Source organism: Scomber japonicus, chromosome 9, assembly GCF_027409825.1.
Source record: "Scomber japonicus isolate fScoJap1 chromosome 9, fScoJap1.pri, whole genome shotgun sequence".
Taxonomy (NCBI): domain Eukaryota; kingdom Metazoa; phylum Chordata; class Actinopteri; order Scombriformes; family Scombridae; genus Scomber; species Scomber japonicus.
Window position 1 is genome coordinate 35,089,959 of NC_070586.1, and position 15,984 is coordinate 35,105,942.

General features: G+C 39.2%; 1 protein-coding gene across 1 annotated transcript in view; it reads right to left on the reverse strand.

Annotated features, from left to right (window-relative positions):
• Positions 1–331: 331 nt before the first annotated feature.
• Positions 332–15,984, reverse strand: part of adgrd2 (adhesion G protein-coupled receptor D2) — a 34,752-nt gene continuing 19,099 nt past the window's right edge. The window contains exons 14-25 of the mRNA XM_053325607.1: positions 15,723–15,826; positions 15,411–15,513; positions 14,797–14,950; positions 10,226–10,359; positions 8,382–8,497; positions 5,391–5,511; positions 1,804–1,845; positions 1,624–1,677; positions 1,310–1,457; positions 724–782; positions 600–630; positions 332–339 (exon numbers count right to left, since the gene is read on the reverse strand). Coding sequence (XP_053181582.1) covers positions 332–339; positions 600–630; positions 724–782; positions 1,310–1,457; positions 1,624–1,677; positions 1,804–1,845; positions 5,391–5,511; positions 8,382–8,497; positions 10,226–10,359; positions 14,797–14,950; positions 15,411–15,513; positions 15,723–15,826 — 1,074 coding nt within the window. The remainder of the gene's footprint in view (positions 340–599; positions 631–723; positions 783–1,309; positions 1,458–1,623; positions 1,678–1,803; positions 1,846–5,390; positions 5,512–8,381; positions 8,498–10,225; positions 10,360–14,796; positions 14,951–15,410; positions 15,514–15,722; positions 15,827–15,984) is intronic.

Below are 15,984 nucleotides of genomic sequence, written 5' to 3' on the forward strand. Positions count from 1 at the left end.
TTGGATTGTGATTAGACTGATAACCAGGTCCAATGAACTGCTTTTGGGCAAATGTCATCACCTTGTATTGGACTAGGTTATTTGGGCTGAATCTAGTATTCATGATCATTCATCATGAGTGGAACCTTTTAGGCAGCTGTTGGGCGACATTCACATTACAGGCCTTAATGCTCCATTCAGATATTTTATTCTGATCTCATCTTTTTGTTCTGATGGTTCATATTCATGCAGAAATTTGTGTCAAATCAGAAACATGGATTAATTTTTACTGGGCCGTGAGGTGCCAACACTAAATGATAGTGACAGGTGACAGGCAACACTCTAACTCTATCTATACTCCTATATGAACACAAGATGTGAGTCACTTGGAGGCAGAAAAGCATGTAATGTGCATGTGGCCTTAGCTTTTTCCTGCACTAAAGTCATTTAATATAGGGCCAGCTACATGAAAACTACATAGAAAATGCCAATATACAGTTTTCTCTCAGCAATCATTGATTATCAGCCTATCATTTTAATTAAAGAGATGCTTTTCAGTAGCTCTGATCCAATCAATACAAATGAGTTCAGACCAGTTTGCAGTGACATTACTATTGTACCTGATGGCTTGAACCCAGTCAGCTGCACCACCTGTTAGAATCAAAGAGACATTCAGTCACATTCAGTCAGTATGATGCACTGTTAGACTACACTGTGCAGTGATAATGCATACATGTTACTTACTTGGTTTCCTGATGCTGCTTTCAGAGAAAAACTCACAAAGCTCTCCTTTCTGAAACTCTCTGAAAGACACAAACACAGCTATTTGTTTCTAAAAGTTCGCCTTTCTTTTTCAGGATCAACATATTTGTAAAGCGAGGCCAAAAAAAAAAGTGTAAGACAAAGACGTACAATGCAAGCAACACAAAGCACAATACAAAACTTCATTGAATACACACAGAGAGACCAAAACGCCAACAATGTAAGTGACAAAAGAACATTTTGAGGATTAAAAATATAATGAATTCTCGCGTTAAGGTTCCTTCCTTATGCAGCTCTCAGCTATAAGACTACACAATATGTCATTTAACCTCGTTGGACAAACCAATGCAATCATTTGCTTTATTACTGGAAGTTCCAGTTCACATAAGTGGTGGAAATATCAATTACCAGATGACATCATTAACCCCTTAGTTACCTATTCTTATAGTTTACCCACTTTTACACAAGAAATAGTCCAGTAATGGGTCTGATGAACAGCTCCATTGCTGTCTGACCAAGCTTACCTATAATACTCTTACATTAAAGCCTTTGTAATGCTGTAGATTACCGTTCTTGATGACCAGTGAATTGGAGGTGAAGCTGGGGGGTCCAGAGGTCTCACTGGTCTCAGGACTGGAGGGGGTTGGTGGAGTGCAGCCCCAGGACTTAATGGGGGCCCTCTGTGAAGGTAGGAAGCTGGTTGGCTGAGAACAATTCTGGAATGACATCACAGCCCAGGCAGAAGTTACTTACTGTAGACTGGCACACTGCAGCCATACAAACATGAGCTGAGTCAGTACATTAACATTTGAAAAGAGGGAATTATTTCATGTTTAGTTCTGATTTGACATAATCACTGCTGTGTGCTTTTTACTCACTCACCGTGAAAGATAAGGCCTTTCTCTTCTCTTTGATCCTCTTTATAGCATTCCTCACCTAAATGAGAAGCAGCGTTAACACCCACGGGTTTGTCCAAAAGGCTGGCAGCCTCAACATGCCTCACAAAGATACATTTGGGTATTCTGCAGCAATGGTGACAGCAGCACTGATTTTCCTTCTTACCTCACTGTTGTAAACAGCATAAACCAGGAATATATACAGGCCCTGTGGAGAGGATCAAAAGTTGAAGAAGAATAAATCCATTCATACAGCTTTTATTGACAATATGCTTTTCTTTTTACCCACAACAAGAGAGTCATGCATTAAAAAATACCTCTTCATGCTCTTCATCTGCCAGATTGTCTACTCCCTTCTGGCACCAGCTACAGTTGGTTTAACTAAGGTGTGGCACTCAAATCTAAGCTCAGGCTAATGAAACTCTTGTTTTTATTGTAGAAATATAATCTGAAAACCTGTCAAGAATAAAGGGAGATAGAATGATCTTTCATATATGGGGGAGGAGAGCACACACTTCCAGACAGCCTCTCCTGGAAGACATTCACAGTGTTGCACTCATTTACCAACATGAAAAGTAACAAAAAAATAAAAACCAACGATACTCTGTTTACTTATCAGACTCTACGAACTCAGTCACAATAACATGTTAGTCAGTGCAGACTACCACAACAAAACATTTGAGCATTTTATGATCCAATGCCACTGCCTGTGGATGAATCTGTTATTGTAGGTGGAAGTAAACATGCCACCTTTACTGTGGTGGTGCCTCATTCGTAAACCTACAAATAAACACTACAAGGACCGCACTTATTGGAATTCTTTTACCAAGAATTCTATCCAGTTTCGGTAAAAGCTGACATATTTTGAAAATACAACTATTACATACCATTAAAATAAAGGCCATGGTCTAGAAACCCCATACATCTATCCATCCATCTATCCATCCTAGTTGGACATTCCCGAAAAACCTCTAGAGCTAGGTGTCCAAGAAGCATTCTGACCAGGTGTCCACACCACCTCAGCTGGCTTCTTTAGATTAAAACATCTAAAAACTGCTCAAGGAAATTTAATCCAGTTGAAAACTTTAACTACAGAAAAAAAGGAAAATAAAAGTCTGAAGCCAATGCTTTATGAGGTTATATTTTACTTCCATAAATCTAAAATAAATCCTAAATAAAGACAGAGCGATCTTCCTACAGGGTGATAGTCTCTTGCTAGCTAGGTACTAGCTAAGGCTGGGTATCGTTTAAAAAATGATGAATCCAATCTAAGTGCCCTTAAAGTGATACTGACACCTATCTAGCACTTCATTCAACACCCATCATGTGAATAGAAGCATTAAATTGCATGAGATGCCATCACTTCCCCACATCTATATGATCAAAATAGTTATATTTTCTAGGTCTGGGTGTAAAAAGGATTGATTGCAGGTATCGTTTGACGGGAGATGTTTCCATACTACTTGGTATAGATTTATTTTGGTTGATACCTTAAAAGGTATGGAGGACTGATACCCAGCCCTAGTACTAGCTTGTGTTCCCAGATTGAAATTACACTTTTATAATATTATGTGTTTCAGACTTTTATTGCTGTAAAGCATGTAAATGTGTAAATAGACTGTAAATGCATTGATATCTTGGTGGTGGTTGGTTTGAGGTCATTGACTACATTTTGTGTCAAATCAATGAAAAAGATCCACATTGACTCCTATTCTACTGACTGTTTTCATGTTATTACAGTAAACAGAGTTTCTTTTGATTACAATGACAGAAATCACGGAGTCTGATGATTGAATTCATAAATTAGCCAGAAATTCCTGCTGGTGTTTTTTTATTTATTATTTTTACAAAGGCCTGTGTCAGAACCAATTTCACACAAGTGTTTTAAGACTGATTAAGCTCCACATTCACACAGGCTACCTTCATCTGTCCACCTTAATTCACACAAATATCTCTGCTTTCACTGTATTTTCTGATCTGTCATCACCACAATGATTAAGCTTCAACTAAAACTACCTGGTTAAAGTTAGAGGACGATGGTTGGTCATGGTTAAACACACTCAAACACTTTGCATGTCCTTCCTCACATGTTTTACTTTTTACATCAGGTCTGCTTTTATAAAACACATACACACTGAATATAACAGATAGGTACACATAGATTACAGCATACACAATGAGGATACAACAGTCTGAGAAGGGAGTTACTGATTGGCTAGAACAATAGATAATCTGATTGGTTGTTGCAGCTGTGGTCTACAAACCTTCACTTTACACTTGAGTAAACAGTGCCTACTGTGTCAGAGCAGAGATCTGTGCTCCAGCTGCTTTGTTTCATGCAGAATGTGATTAAAGCCATGTTGTGAAGTAGAGCCAGAGTAGACATCATGTCCTTATTATACTGATGTGACTAAGCTCATAATCAGAGGAAGATACAGGGCTATTATTAGAGCACAGTTTGGCCTGTCAACACTTTACACTATTTTGTTGTTTCCAAATGTTTCAAGTTGTACTATAGCAGCTACTCCTCAGTGCTGTGCTTCTAACTGGGAAGATATACAGTATATTTATATATACTGGGGGTGGGGGTAGTTGTGGTGTGGCACGGTTCCTACAGTATGGCTAATTATTTAAAACAAAAGGTAAAATATGGCTAATAAGTTACACTGCCTAGAAAAATTCAGTATTGTTACAGAAATACAGTGGACAGAAGCAGAGGTTAAAAATGTTGTTACAAATAATATGAGATGCTGGGACTGCTGCTTTTGAGGGTTTTCACGATTTGAAATATCTGCTGGAAGTTCTTCTTATTGTCATCATTCTTCTTATTATTATACTGACCACACTCTGTGCTTTCTTGGCCCTCTGACTCTCTCTGTCATATTTTTGTCAAGCTGCTCCAAAAAAAACAACAACAACCTTTTCTATTTAATTTTTTGGGGTAAAATGAAAAAGACTAGCCGGCCCTGCATCATCCTCCTACCTACATGAGGAAGAACTCCTACTGTCGTGTTATCTGCCCTCAGCTGGACACTTGCAGTAAATCTAAATTAACTAGCAGCTCTCTGGGGGTCACCCAGAGGCTAGCTCATTTTGATTAATTAAAGACCCGGGAGGAGCGTGGAGGGGTGGACCAAGCAAGGAAAGACAAGGAGGGAGACAAAGAGAGATGTACAGAATGTGTGGAAGCTATAAGGAAAACAGGGGCAATGAGTGGATAGCCAAAAAAAAAAAAAAAGAGTGTGTGAGAGAGGAAGTGAATGCTGTGTTATCAGGGGAGGAGAGCTGGAGGTAGATGTGGTATGACCTGACTGTGGTCTCCCACACACACACACACACACACACACACACTTTGGAAGGTCCTGGCTCCAAATGGAATAAATGGTACTGACCATAAGCTACATGTCTGAGCTTTATATAGAAACGTCACACTTTGCTACGTTCATCTTTATATACAGTCTATCCTTCAGCGTCCAGAACAGTAGTTAAGGTCGGTGCAGCGCATTATTGTTAGTGCTCAAAATACTTTGGTTATTTTCTGAAAAATCATTTCCTTTTGTAAAAGCTACAGTATATAGTTTTTATTATACTATAGAGTTTTTAATATTGATACCAGTACCTTTTATGATAGAAGCTTGCCATGTTGTAGTTTTTGGTCTATCATGACAGATTCAAGTGACTGATATTATACTATTCTTCACACTCTGGATATGAAAGAGATCAGTTTTAACCATATGAAGTGTCTTTGTTTACCTGGAAGGCATTGAGAGCGATGAACACATAGGCCACGACTACAGACAGATGGACCAGAACTCCACACAGCCAGGTCAGACCCAGGACAGGCAGCAGGATGAGAACCGGCCGTGTCACCGCCCTGCAAACACACAAAGATGTGGACACATGATTCAGAAATACACATTCAGTATGTGCATGTATCACATATACTGTACACAAGTACAGATGCATGAGAATGAGGCCTAATAGACTTGAATTAGCCTCACATAATTGCTGAAACAAGATTTCACAGTGTGTCATGGCACCGTTTGATTTCCTCAGTGCTCTGCAAAACTTCTCTTTGTGAGCCATTTTAGAAACATGAGTATAGACACACAGAAGGACTCAGTAAAGTGGAGTTTTCAAGGTGTTTTGATGACATTTTCTTCACAAATATTTCCTCCTTGAATCCTCATCAAACATCTCTGCACAGCTATAGATTTTACCGCCTACCACAGTCACTCTCCTGTTCCTTTGCAATCATCCTTTCAATGATCCTGGTGCTTATACGTCCAATAACCATTTCATGGGGCAAGGCAGAAAAGGTTGCCTTTGTTCATACCACTATTGTTGTCACACTGCTGCACCTGGGTAAAGAGATTGACTTTTCAGTCTGCGCTGTGTCTGCAAGGACAAAGCCGGCACTCACTTCCCTCTCTTCCCTTTTATTTTTGAAAGTCGTTTTCCTCTAATCCCCTGAACACTCTAGACCTGGCACAGACATCTACTTTCAGTCTGTTTGTGAGGGAATGAAGAGACGTGGTGAGAATGGAGACAGGATGGCGTTATGGCATTGCAATCAGGCTAAGACATGCACAGAAAGAAAATGTGGATAAAAGACAGTTTCTGTACATTGAGTTGAAAGACTTTTACTTTAATATGAAAATACATCCTTAGTTTCTCTTTAGCAATACGCATGTAAGTAATACCTTCTAATATACTGACCTGACCTCTGAAAAAGCCCATTAGTGCTCAAAACACTGGGTTTAATACACACTGTACATAGAAGTCTTTTAATCATTTACACTGAATCTGCATTCTATTTTATTTTGTTATGTTGTCCGCTCTTTAACAGGCTTTGCTGTTTTAAAGCCCAAGCGTCTACACTGCTCCTCTTCCTTCCAGAATCCAGAAACAGATCACCTGCTAGTATAAGTTCACCTTTCAGAGTGACAGCAGAAGATGCAGGCTACTAGCAAGCCCTGTGCCTCTTGTATCTTACTGATACCATCAGAGACCAGGTCCTTCAGGCTTAAGCCCCCTACTCAATGCTTTGTTCCTCAGTGGGACTTTCAGATGGTTCTGGATGGTCCAGTAGTTACACCTCCTCTTCCACTGACATCAGCCAAGAAGGTGGTGGAAGGTGGTTTAGTCACCTGAGGCTTTCTTGAGGAGCAGCTTCATATATTAGGCCCTGCACTGCAGTTTTCAGGAAGTTCCACTGGTTATTTGTGGTCAGGCTGAAGCAGGTCACTCACTGGACTTGTGATGTAATGTGATGTGCAGAAGTTATAAGAAGGTGAACCCAGCAGGCCTCATTACACTCAGGGCATTGTGTCCTCTATTGCACTTTTCAGGGGAGTGACCCATTGGAGGACATGTGGTTGTCCAGCTCCTAGTCCTCCACTTCCACCTCATCTGGCGTCTCATGTACAGCAGACTGAGGTGTTATTAAGTGTTTTTTGTAGGGGTAAAACAATAGCAAAGCCCATTAGAGGGCTCTTTATGTACTCATAGAATTGGAGTTGCATCCAGGTAACTACTACTTCTGAGTACAGTATGAGGAAGATTGAGATGACGTTGCATTGCACATGTATAGTCAGAGTGAATTTAGTGGAATCTACAGATATTGTAGTTTACCTTTTATTTCTGCCTCCACATCACTACACTGGAGGTGAATGGAATTTAATTTGTGGCACTCAGAGTTGACAATCACAGAGTTGACCTCTAAAAAATTCTACATCAGCATCTCTTTTCAGAATAATTGTCCCCATTGCTATGAATTTAATGTAAATGCATATTCATATATTTTTCAGGAAACGAATCACCTGCAGCACCATACTGAGAATCTGTGGCTAGCCTGCATTCATAACTACACTGTGACATAATTACTAGAAATGTTTGTGCAATCATCCTGTAACCATAGTAACACAAACATTATATCTGCTGCTCAGCCTCTGACTGGCAACCGTATGTATGCAAAGTTGAAGCAGAGTGGATGAAATAATAAGAAAAAAGCAGAACTATATCTTTATTTAGAGCTGGCTCAATCACACACAAATACTCACAAGAGATCAAAATGTGGATTAATCCACCAATGAAAATAGTCCCAAACAAATTCACTATTTCCTCTTATTTGAATAATGTTTGCACAGCTGTTTTTTCAGCAATTACTGAGGCTTTTCTTTTTTAAATGAAACTCTAGTTGGAATATTTACATTTTCAGTAGGTACTCTCAGAAATAACAGACCTAAGGATGGCCAGACAGGATCATGTTTGTAAGGTCCTCTAGCAAAGATTAAGGATGACACATGTTACAAAAAGCCTCAGTGTTTGACTCATAAATATTTTAGACACTAATCATGTTGTGAAGTGTCTAGAAGAACTGAAAATTATAGCTGATTGTAGTTTTAAGTAAAGACAGATAGATTGTATTGTACACACAGACACATACACACACACACACACACAGGGACCAGGTGTTAAGCTGATAAGCCCATACAGCTCCCACAGCAGACTCCTCAACCACAACTCCCAATCTCTCACACTGTCTCTATTGACTACAGCTGGCTTGACCAAAAAGGAAACAGCAAGCTTGTGTGTGTGTGTAAGAGAGAGAGTGAGAGAGAGCGTGTGAGAGAGAGAGAGCGTGGGCGCACGAGAGAAGGAGATTGGTGAAAGAAAGCGCACAAAAAGCAGGAGGAGAGGGAGAGAGTGACAGAGAGAGGTAGAGAAGTGGTTGCATCTCACCAGGTGAGGTCAAAGGTTTGCATCTTTGACGCTGAGCTTGGACTGAGCATCTTAGCGCGGCGGCGAGCGCTGGAAACGGTCACCATGACAACCCGACACAGCACAACCGCATTGACCTGCAGGCAGAGGACAACAGCATCAACATGGCCTCCGGCGAACACAAGATGTGCCGCCTCAGAGCCACTTGGCCTCAGGCTCACATGTAGAGGAGGGAAGGTTCAGCCTCCTCCTCCTCAGGCTGCTGCTGGAAATCACATTAACAGCATTCAGCTGATGCACATTATTACATTCTGCATTGCTCCTCATCTCTCTGAGATGTGGAAAACTGAACATAGGAAAAATATAGAGGGGAAGATGCAGAAGCTCAATATTCTTTTAGTAGGTTGCTCCTTTAACCTTCTGTGTTATTTGAATTTTTTGGGAAATATATGCAGGAAAAATCCCTGTTATGTCTTTTTCAAGGGAATTTATTTTAATATTCATTACAACCAAGCTATTTGTAACTTTTCCCCTGTTCCTCTTTTAAAATAAAAAATCTATCCATCCATCTATCTATCTATCTATCTATCTATCTATCTATCTATCTATCTATCTATCTATCTATCTATCTATCTATCTATCTATCTATCTATCTAGTCCCAATTTAATTTTCTTTAAGATGTATAGAATAGTGTAATAGTATTGTAACTGAGTGGATTTGTATGACTGTATAAACTTAATAAGACAACAATTCTTTCTTTAGAACATTTTGTTGTAACTCACCACACTAAATAAAAGCCCTCCATACCTCCCTCTACCCTCCCAAATAAAGATGAGTTGAATCTCACTCAATTGTCCCTCCAGGCTCCCTTACAGTCAAGATGGTGGCTCCTAATTTTAGTGGATTGTAACATATCAGTTAAGTAATTAATCTGCAGATAATTGACACCAAACGTTTCTATGGATGACATTTCTGAGCCATGATAAAAGCCAAACTGTGGCCTGCAGCAGACTCGTTTGTAGCCTATAGCTGATTGGTGCAGTTGGCCGATTCAATTAATTTGGCTTTCAATTGAATTTCATCTATTTATCAATCTGTCTTTTATTCTCTAGTTTAGCCTGTTTTACTACTTGGACTATGCTGTTAATTCTATATTATCATTACTTTTACTCTTTTACTCCCAGCATCTCCAGTTTTACTCACTTTATTCTATAGTGACTTTATTTGAATCTTTCCATTGTATTAATCTTTTATTAGCTATCTATTTTTATCCATTTATTTATTTATTGTTCCAATTTGATCCTACCTCTGGTGTTCCTTCATTGCAGATTCTTGAGATGATAGTGTTTCCTGGGTTACTGTTTTTAATGAATGTGTGTTTGTTTGTTCTGAAGCACTTTGTGTTATACACGATATATGAAAAGTACTATACAAATAAAGTTTGATTGATTAATTGATAAAGTAGGTTTTTTAGTCATTCTAAATCATTGCAACCGCACAAGCATACATAAAGGTCATAAAGGTGCACAAAAAATATGAAGCTGATGGGTCCAGTGACATGTGAGATTACCTAGCTACACACACACACACACACACACACACACACACACACACACACACACACACACACACACACACACACACACACACACACACACAGACTATGCTTGGAAGGATATAATAAGTCAGAAAAAAATTAAAAATAAACTCACAACATGAAACATTTTCAAACTTTTAAGGCAGCTGAAGGCAAAAGGTTATTTAAACACCCATGATATGACAACATTACCCATTTAAGTGTCAGCTATCAAGACATGCGAGGAGATACACAAGCAGGTGCACACACACACACATACATACATACCGCCAAGACAAATATAACTGGTCCCACAAAAGCCCAGATAGTGTCAGTCTTCACATTGAGCCAGCAGTGATCATCTGCCTTGTACTTGTCCACTGATACAGCCAGTGTTACACCGACTATCAGAACGGGCAGTCCTGAAAAACAATTCAATAAAAGAATACATAAACTGTGGCTGGTGCTGAAACAACAACACCAGCAGCATGTTTGAAGACATATTTACAGAACAATGAAAGCTGCAGCGTCTCTGTTCAACGCACTATTTAGTCTGTTCTCTTCTCTCAGTCTATTTAGTCTGAGGAGGAACATAGTGCATGTCTACATGGAGCAGGAGGAAACACCTGAATGTCGTGGTGCTTATTCACACACTGTTCTCAGCTCATCGTGCGACATAACACACACTAACAGATGGATTTGAGAACATGAACATCAGCAGCTGCAGGATGGCTTTTTTTAAATATGAACTGGGTTAAGGTTGCTGTTAAAGAAAACATGGCATAACAGTGATATAGGTCAATAAAACATGATTCTAATACATTGGGAGCAACTTAAAGCCCCGCTAGCATCCTCTATAGGCTGTTCATTACACTACCTAATATGATAGTGAAGCTACAAATGGAGAGGGTCATTGTAAGGGTTCATACACATGGTAGCATGAACAGGTGCAGCATATATGACAAGGGTTCATCCTCTGGGGGACAGAAACCACCACACAGTTTTTTTAACCCTCACAAACTGTTCATATTCTACATCCTCACAGTATATTCTAAGAATCTCCTCATAAAAAGTGTCTATACCAAATGTTGAAGCACAGATGTTTAGAAAGCATCAATAATGGATCTGACTGATCAATAAATGTGATTAAACCTTGATTCATGTTTCAGAGAGCAGAGAGAGTGTATTTTTTATCTTTTACACCAAAAACAGCTCCTATCACACAATATCATGTCCTATTTGACCTAAGACATGAAAATATAACATAGCAATAATGATGGAAATGTATTTTATAACTTTATGGAAGTGTGGGGTTTATTGTAGAACCATTAGAGCCATCAGTCTTCACTGCTACATCATAAAAAGAAATCCTCATAACTACTATCTTATTAAAACTATGAGCTATTCATTTCACTAAAACACATGGACATAGATACAGAGATAATTTGACCCAGAACAGCTTCAATAGACAAACATTATTAACACCTAAACAAAAGTATAACAGTCTAAAATATTTTCAGTTCAGTTGAGTTCAAAAGTCATCAAATTAAAAGTACCACATTTGGGTTTCATTAAAAACATTTTTTACAGCTGTCAAATGATACAAGGGGTCAAATTTGACCCAAACAGCCTGTAAGTGTTAATAACTATTATGTGTAATGGTTCTATGGAGATAAAATAGTAAAATCATATCTGCGCTAAGGGGATAATTATGGTTCTAACCACCTGTGTAGCCACTTAAATCTCAAGCTGGCACGTACATCATCATCATCATAAAAAAAACAGTAGTACATCTCAAGCATGAACATCAGAAATTGAGTTTCCAAAGAACAAACAAACAAACAAAGAAAAAACAAGAAAAAGTGAAGTTAATGCTATTTCATTTGTGACTTCAGATATATCATGTCTCTGTGTCTGTCTATATGTTCCGTTTCTTTCCTCCTGGTTGAATGTTCCACCTTGGCTCTGTGTGTGTGTGACTGTGTTATTTGTCTGCAAACTAAAGCTGTCGTGTTGTTACTGCTTAACAGACAATGTCATTCAGGTGGCATTATGTTCCTTGTGAATGAAGATAGGTAAATGTAATTAGCTATGGGTTTAACCTACATGTCTTTCTTGAGTTTAGATTATGTTTTTTCATGTATGAATGAACTTTACTGTTTCTATCAGGTATTATTTATCGGGAGCAGAGGATGTATCCCTTCTCAACCACTCAGCCAGTCTTCACACAGACTCATTGAATAGCAACAGCAGTAAAGCTGAAGAGGGGGGAGGGGATAAGGATTAAAGGGGTGTTTGGGACATGCAGTCTTACTTTTCAGAAACAACTCAACTAAATGTTGCCAAAATATCACCACTGATTTTGTATACTGATAAAAATACACATATAGCACATAGCACCTTCTAGTAATATGGCTATTCATTCCATTGTAAGTACAATGTTTTTCAGTTAGCTGCCTCAAGGGGAAAAATTGTTTTAAATGTGTACATTTTTAGTCTAAATGCTGAAAAAAAGTTTTTAATAAGCAGCGTTTGAAAAGATGCAACCACATCAGTTCAATTCATGAACTCAAAAAGAAGCTGAGGTTGTTGTTTTTTTAATACCTCAAGCATTATTAATCCTGGAGTGCCTCACCAGTTAATCCATGATTTGCAACATTGTATATAAACCTACTGGCTCTGACTGAAATACCACTAACTGCTACTGACTGTTGCTGCTTGCTTCCTGTCGCACTGAAAGCTCAGCCTGAAATCATCATATAAATCCCAATACAACAATTCCTAACAATTCCCATCCAGTAATGTTCTCACATCTGCCAATACAGTATAAACATAAAAAACAAGCCACATTTTACAATAGTTAAAATTGTATTCAATCTATGTTATGTGAATGTAGTCAATCCCAGCATTACCTATCACCATTGCTGGATCTTCCACAGAAATATGTCACAAGGCTTGACCCATTATTTTGATGTTGATGTTTGGAAACCTTGTATGTCCAAAACGAAATATGAAGTTACAAGATGTCCACCTGACAGCAGTGTTAACCAATCCCAATAAAGTAAAAGTTGTTTCCAGGAAAGTCTCATGATTGACTGTTTTATTTGTCATTTTGACAGCTGGGCGAGTGATGATTGGTTAGCAGGCCACACTGTGGTTAGTTTGTATCTAAAGAGCATGTGGGGAAAAATGAGCAACTAGCAGAATGAGCATGAGTTTCAGTGCCTAGGTTCCCCATGGGAGAACTAATCCCAGCCTTGCCTAGGACTGTCTTTTTTCAATCAATCAATCAATCAATCAATCTTTATTTGTATAGCGCCAAATCACAACAAAGTTATCTCAAGGCACTTTCCACATAGAGTACGTTCTAAACCGAACTCTTCAGGTTTTAACTTTAAAGAGACCCAACATTCCCACATGAGCAACAGTGGCGAGAAAAAACTCCCTTTTAACAGGAAGAAACCTCAGAACCAGACTCAGAAGTGGGCGGCCATCTGCCTGGACAGGTTGGGTTGAGAGGAGAGAAAGGAAGGATAGAGGAGAGAAGCACAATGGAATTTTTTAAATGATTATCCACAAGGAGTCACTGAGAAGTCTGTCTCTGCTGTTCCCACTGAACTCACCCCCCCTCTCATATGTCTGATAGGAGGATAGCAACATGCCAAAGCCCTCCAGCAGCTCAACCAGGCAACAGTCTGTTCCACTGCAGGTGAACTTTATCACAATAATTATGGATTTATCATACAATAACGTAATTATTGACATCAATATATTGTCCAATAAAAGTAGTTTAGGGCCCTATGATTTCTGTGATCACGGAATGGCAGACGGAATCACGGAATTGGCCGAGAATTTATTTTTAACGTGGAATATCGCAGAATTTGACATAATTTGACTGAAATGCTGTTTTTGTGTGGAAGAGGAACGTATGTCTGGGGAAAACTGCACGGAGGGAAGCAAATCTGGGTGGCACAACAAGCCCCCTCCACACACTGAGCCCATCCCCCTTCAAAACAATGTAAGCATGGCGAAGCGGCTGGCCACGGCTCTGTCTTCATCGGCGAAGCCAGAACTTTTAAAACTCGACACTAACCCCTCAGTACAGAGCCGAGCAGTTCCTGAAGGACTTCTATGTGTCAGGTGAACTGTTGTTTTGCAAAAACACACTGTTTTTGTTAGTAAAATAAGAGTAAAAGGTAAAAAAACAGGATTCACAAAAATTAAAATGGAATTCACAAAAATTAAAAAAGGAATATGGGAAAAAATTTATAGGGCCCTAGTAGTTATTGTGACAGGTCTTTACAGTAAAAGAGAAGTGAACATACATTAACAGTAAATTTGATTATTATAGACTATGTACTTCAAGCAAACTGTGCTGTAGTCACAGACACAATAATCACTCATCTTCATTGTTCTGCACTCTAGTTTTCTCCTCTACTTATTGTTGTTCTTAATCCTGATATGACAGAAACAATTTGCAAAAAGATCATCACTTGGTTTTTGATTTCTTTCATCTCAATGAGGCACAAACAGTAAGGGAACAACCAAATATGAAGTGTAAAATGTGACAGCCACATTTTGTTGTGCTCCATGAAGAGGCAGTCATCCACAAAGTTAAGACTTCTTGTGATTTTGTTGTTTATAGAGGGACTTTTTCATACAGATTAGGTATTCATCAATTAAGATGAACAAACAAATTCCAGCTTTACTAGCTTTTAAACAACTTATATATTGTGATCCGATGTGAGCTACAGTCCCTGAACATCTCTAGATTGTATGATTCATTACATTTCAATCCCAATTTACAATGAACCAGCTTAATAACCAGAGACACTGATGACAGATCAAAAAGAGTTTACCCCAGCCAATGATGTAGTAGAGTTTCATCCTGCGGTCCTCGCTGATGTTCACTGACACAACTTTGCTCCACAACAGCAGGCCCTCCACCAGCATCCAGGAGAAGGAGGCCATGAAGAAGAGATGAAGGAGTGCAGTCACCACAAAGCATGCCGCCTGCAGGGTTCAAAATACATAAAAACAAAAATGTAATTATAAATAATAATAATAATAATAAGGCTTGTATTGCTGTGATTTTAACTGTTCGTTTGGTCTTATCATTAGTGTGGCAAAAGTATGAGTTTGCCCTGAGAAATCAGTTATGCAACATGGTGCAAATAAACCTGCAATAACTAGTTTTTGGCCACTTGGGGGCAGTGTGAATAACCTGAATACAACACTGACATACACTGCCTGGCCAAAAAAAAAAAGTCGTTGGACCGCATTTAGCTTTGACTATGGCACGCATTCGCTGTGACCTTGTTTCGATAAGCTTCTGCAATGTCACAAGATTTCCATCCATCATCAATACAAAATCTTGGTGAAAAATGAATGCAACACTGGACGGAAATGCGTGCCGTATGTGGAAAGAATTTGTATAATTTTGGGAGCATTCCACCTAATCGTGTAGTCTCACCTCATTATCAGACGCCCAATTGCTGCACATCAACAGCAGCTCAGCGATGCCCAGAGCAACAATCAGGTTCTTGTGGACGGTGGTACGGTCTGATTTAGGGACCCTGCAGAGGTACATAAACACACATGAACACATACAGCAAGAATCATTTGAGTCAAGATCCCACATATGTATTTCCCCGAGGTGCTGTTCACAATTTACACAGCACAATTTTCTGTTTTTTTTCCCCAGTTATTGATGTGGCAGGTTTTTATGAAATGTTTATCACCCTCAGTGCTTTACAGAGTGCACTCTGTGATGTTTGTGACTGACCCAACAGCGATGAAGAGGATGAAGGTGAAGAGGAGGCCACACAGAGACACTCCACAGCCAATGAACGTCAGCACCTGTAGAGCTTTTTCGTTCTCTGGGCTCCTCTGACAGACACACAGACACAGACACACACACAGACACACACACACACACACACACACACACACACACACACACACACACACACACACACACACACACACACACACACACACACACACACACACACACACACACACAGAGTGAGTTGTAAACATCAGCT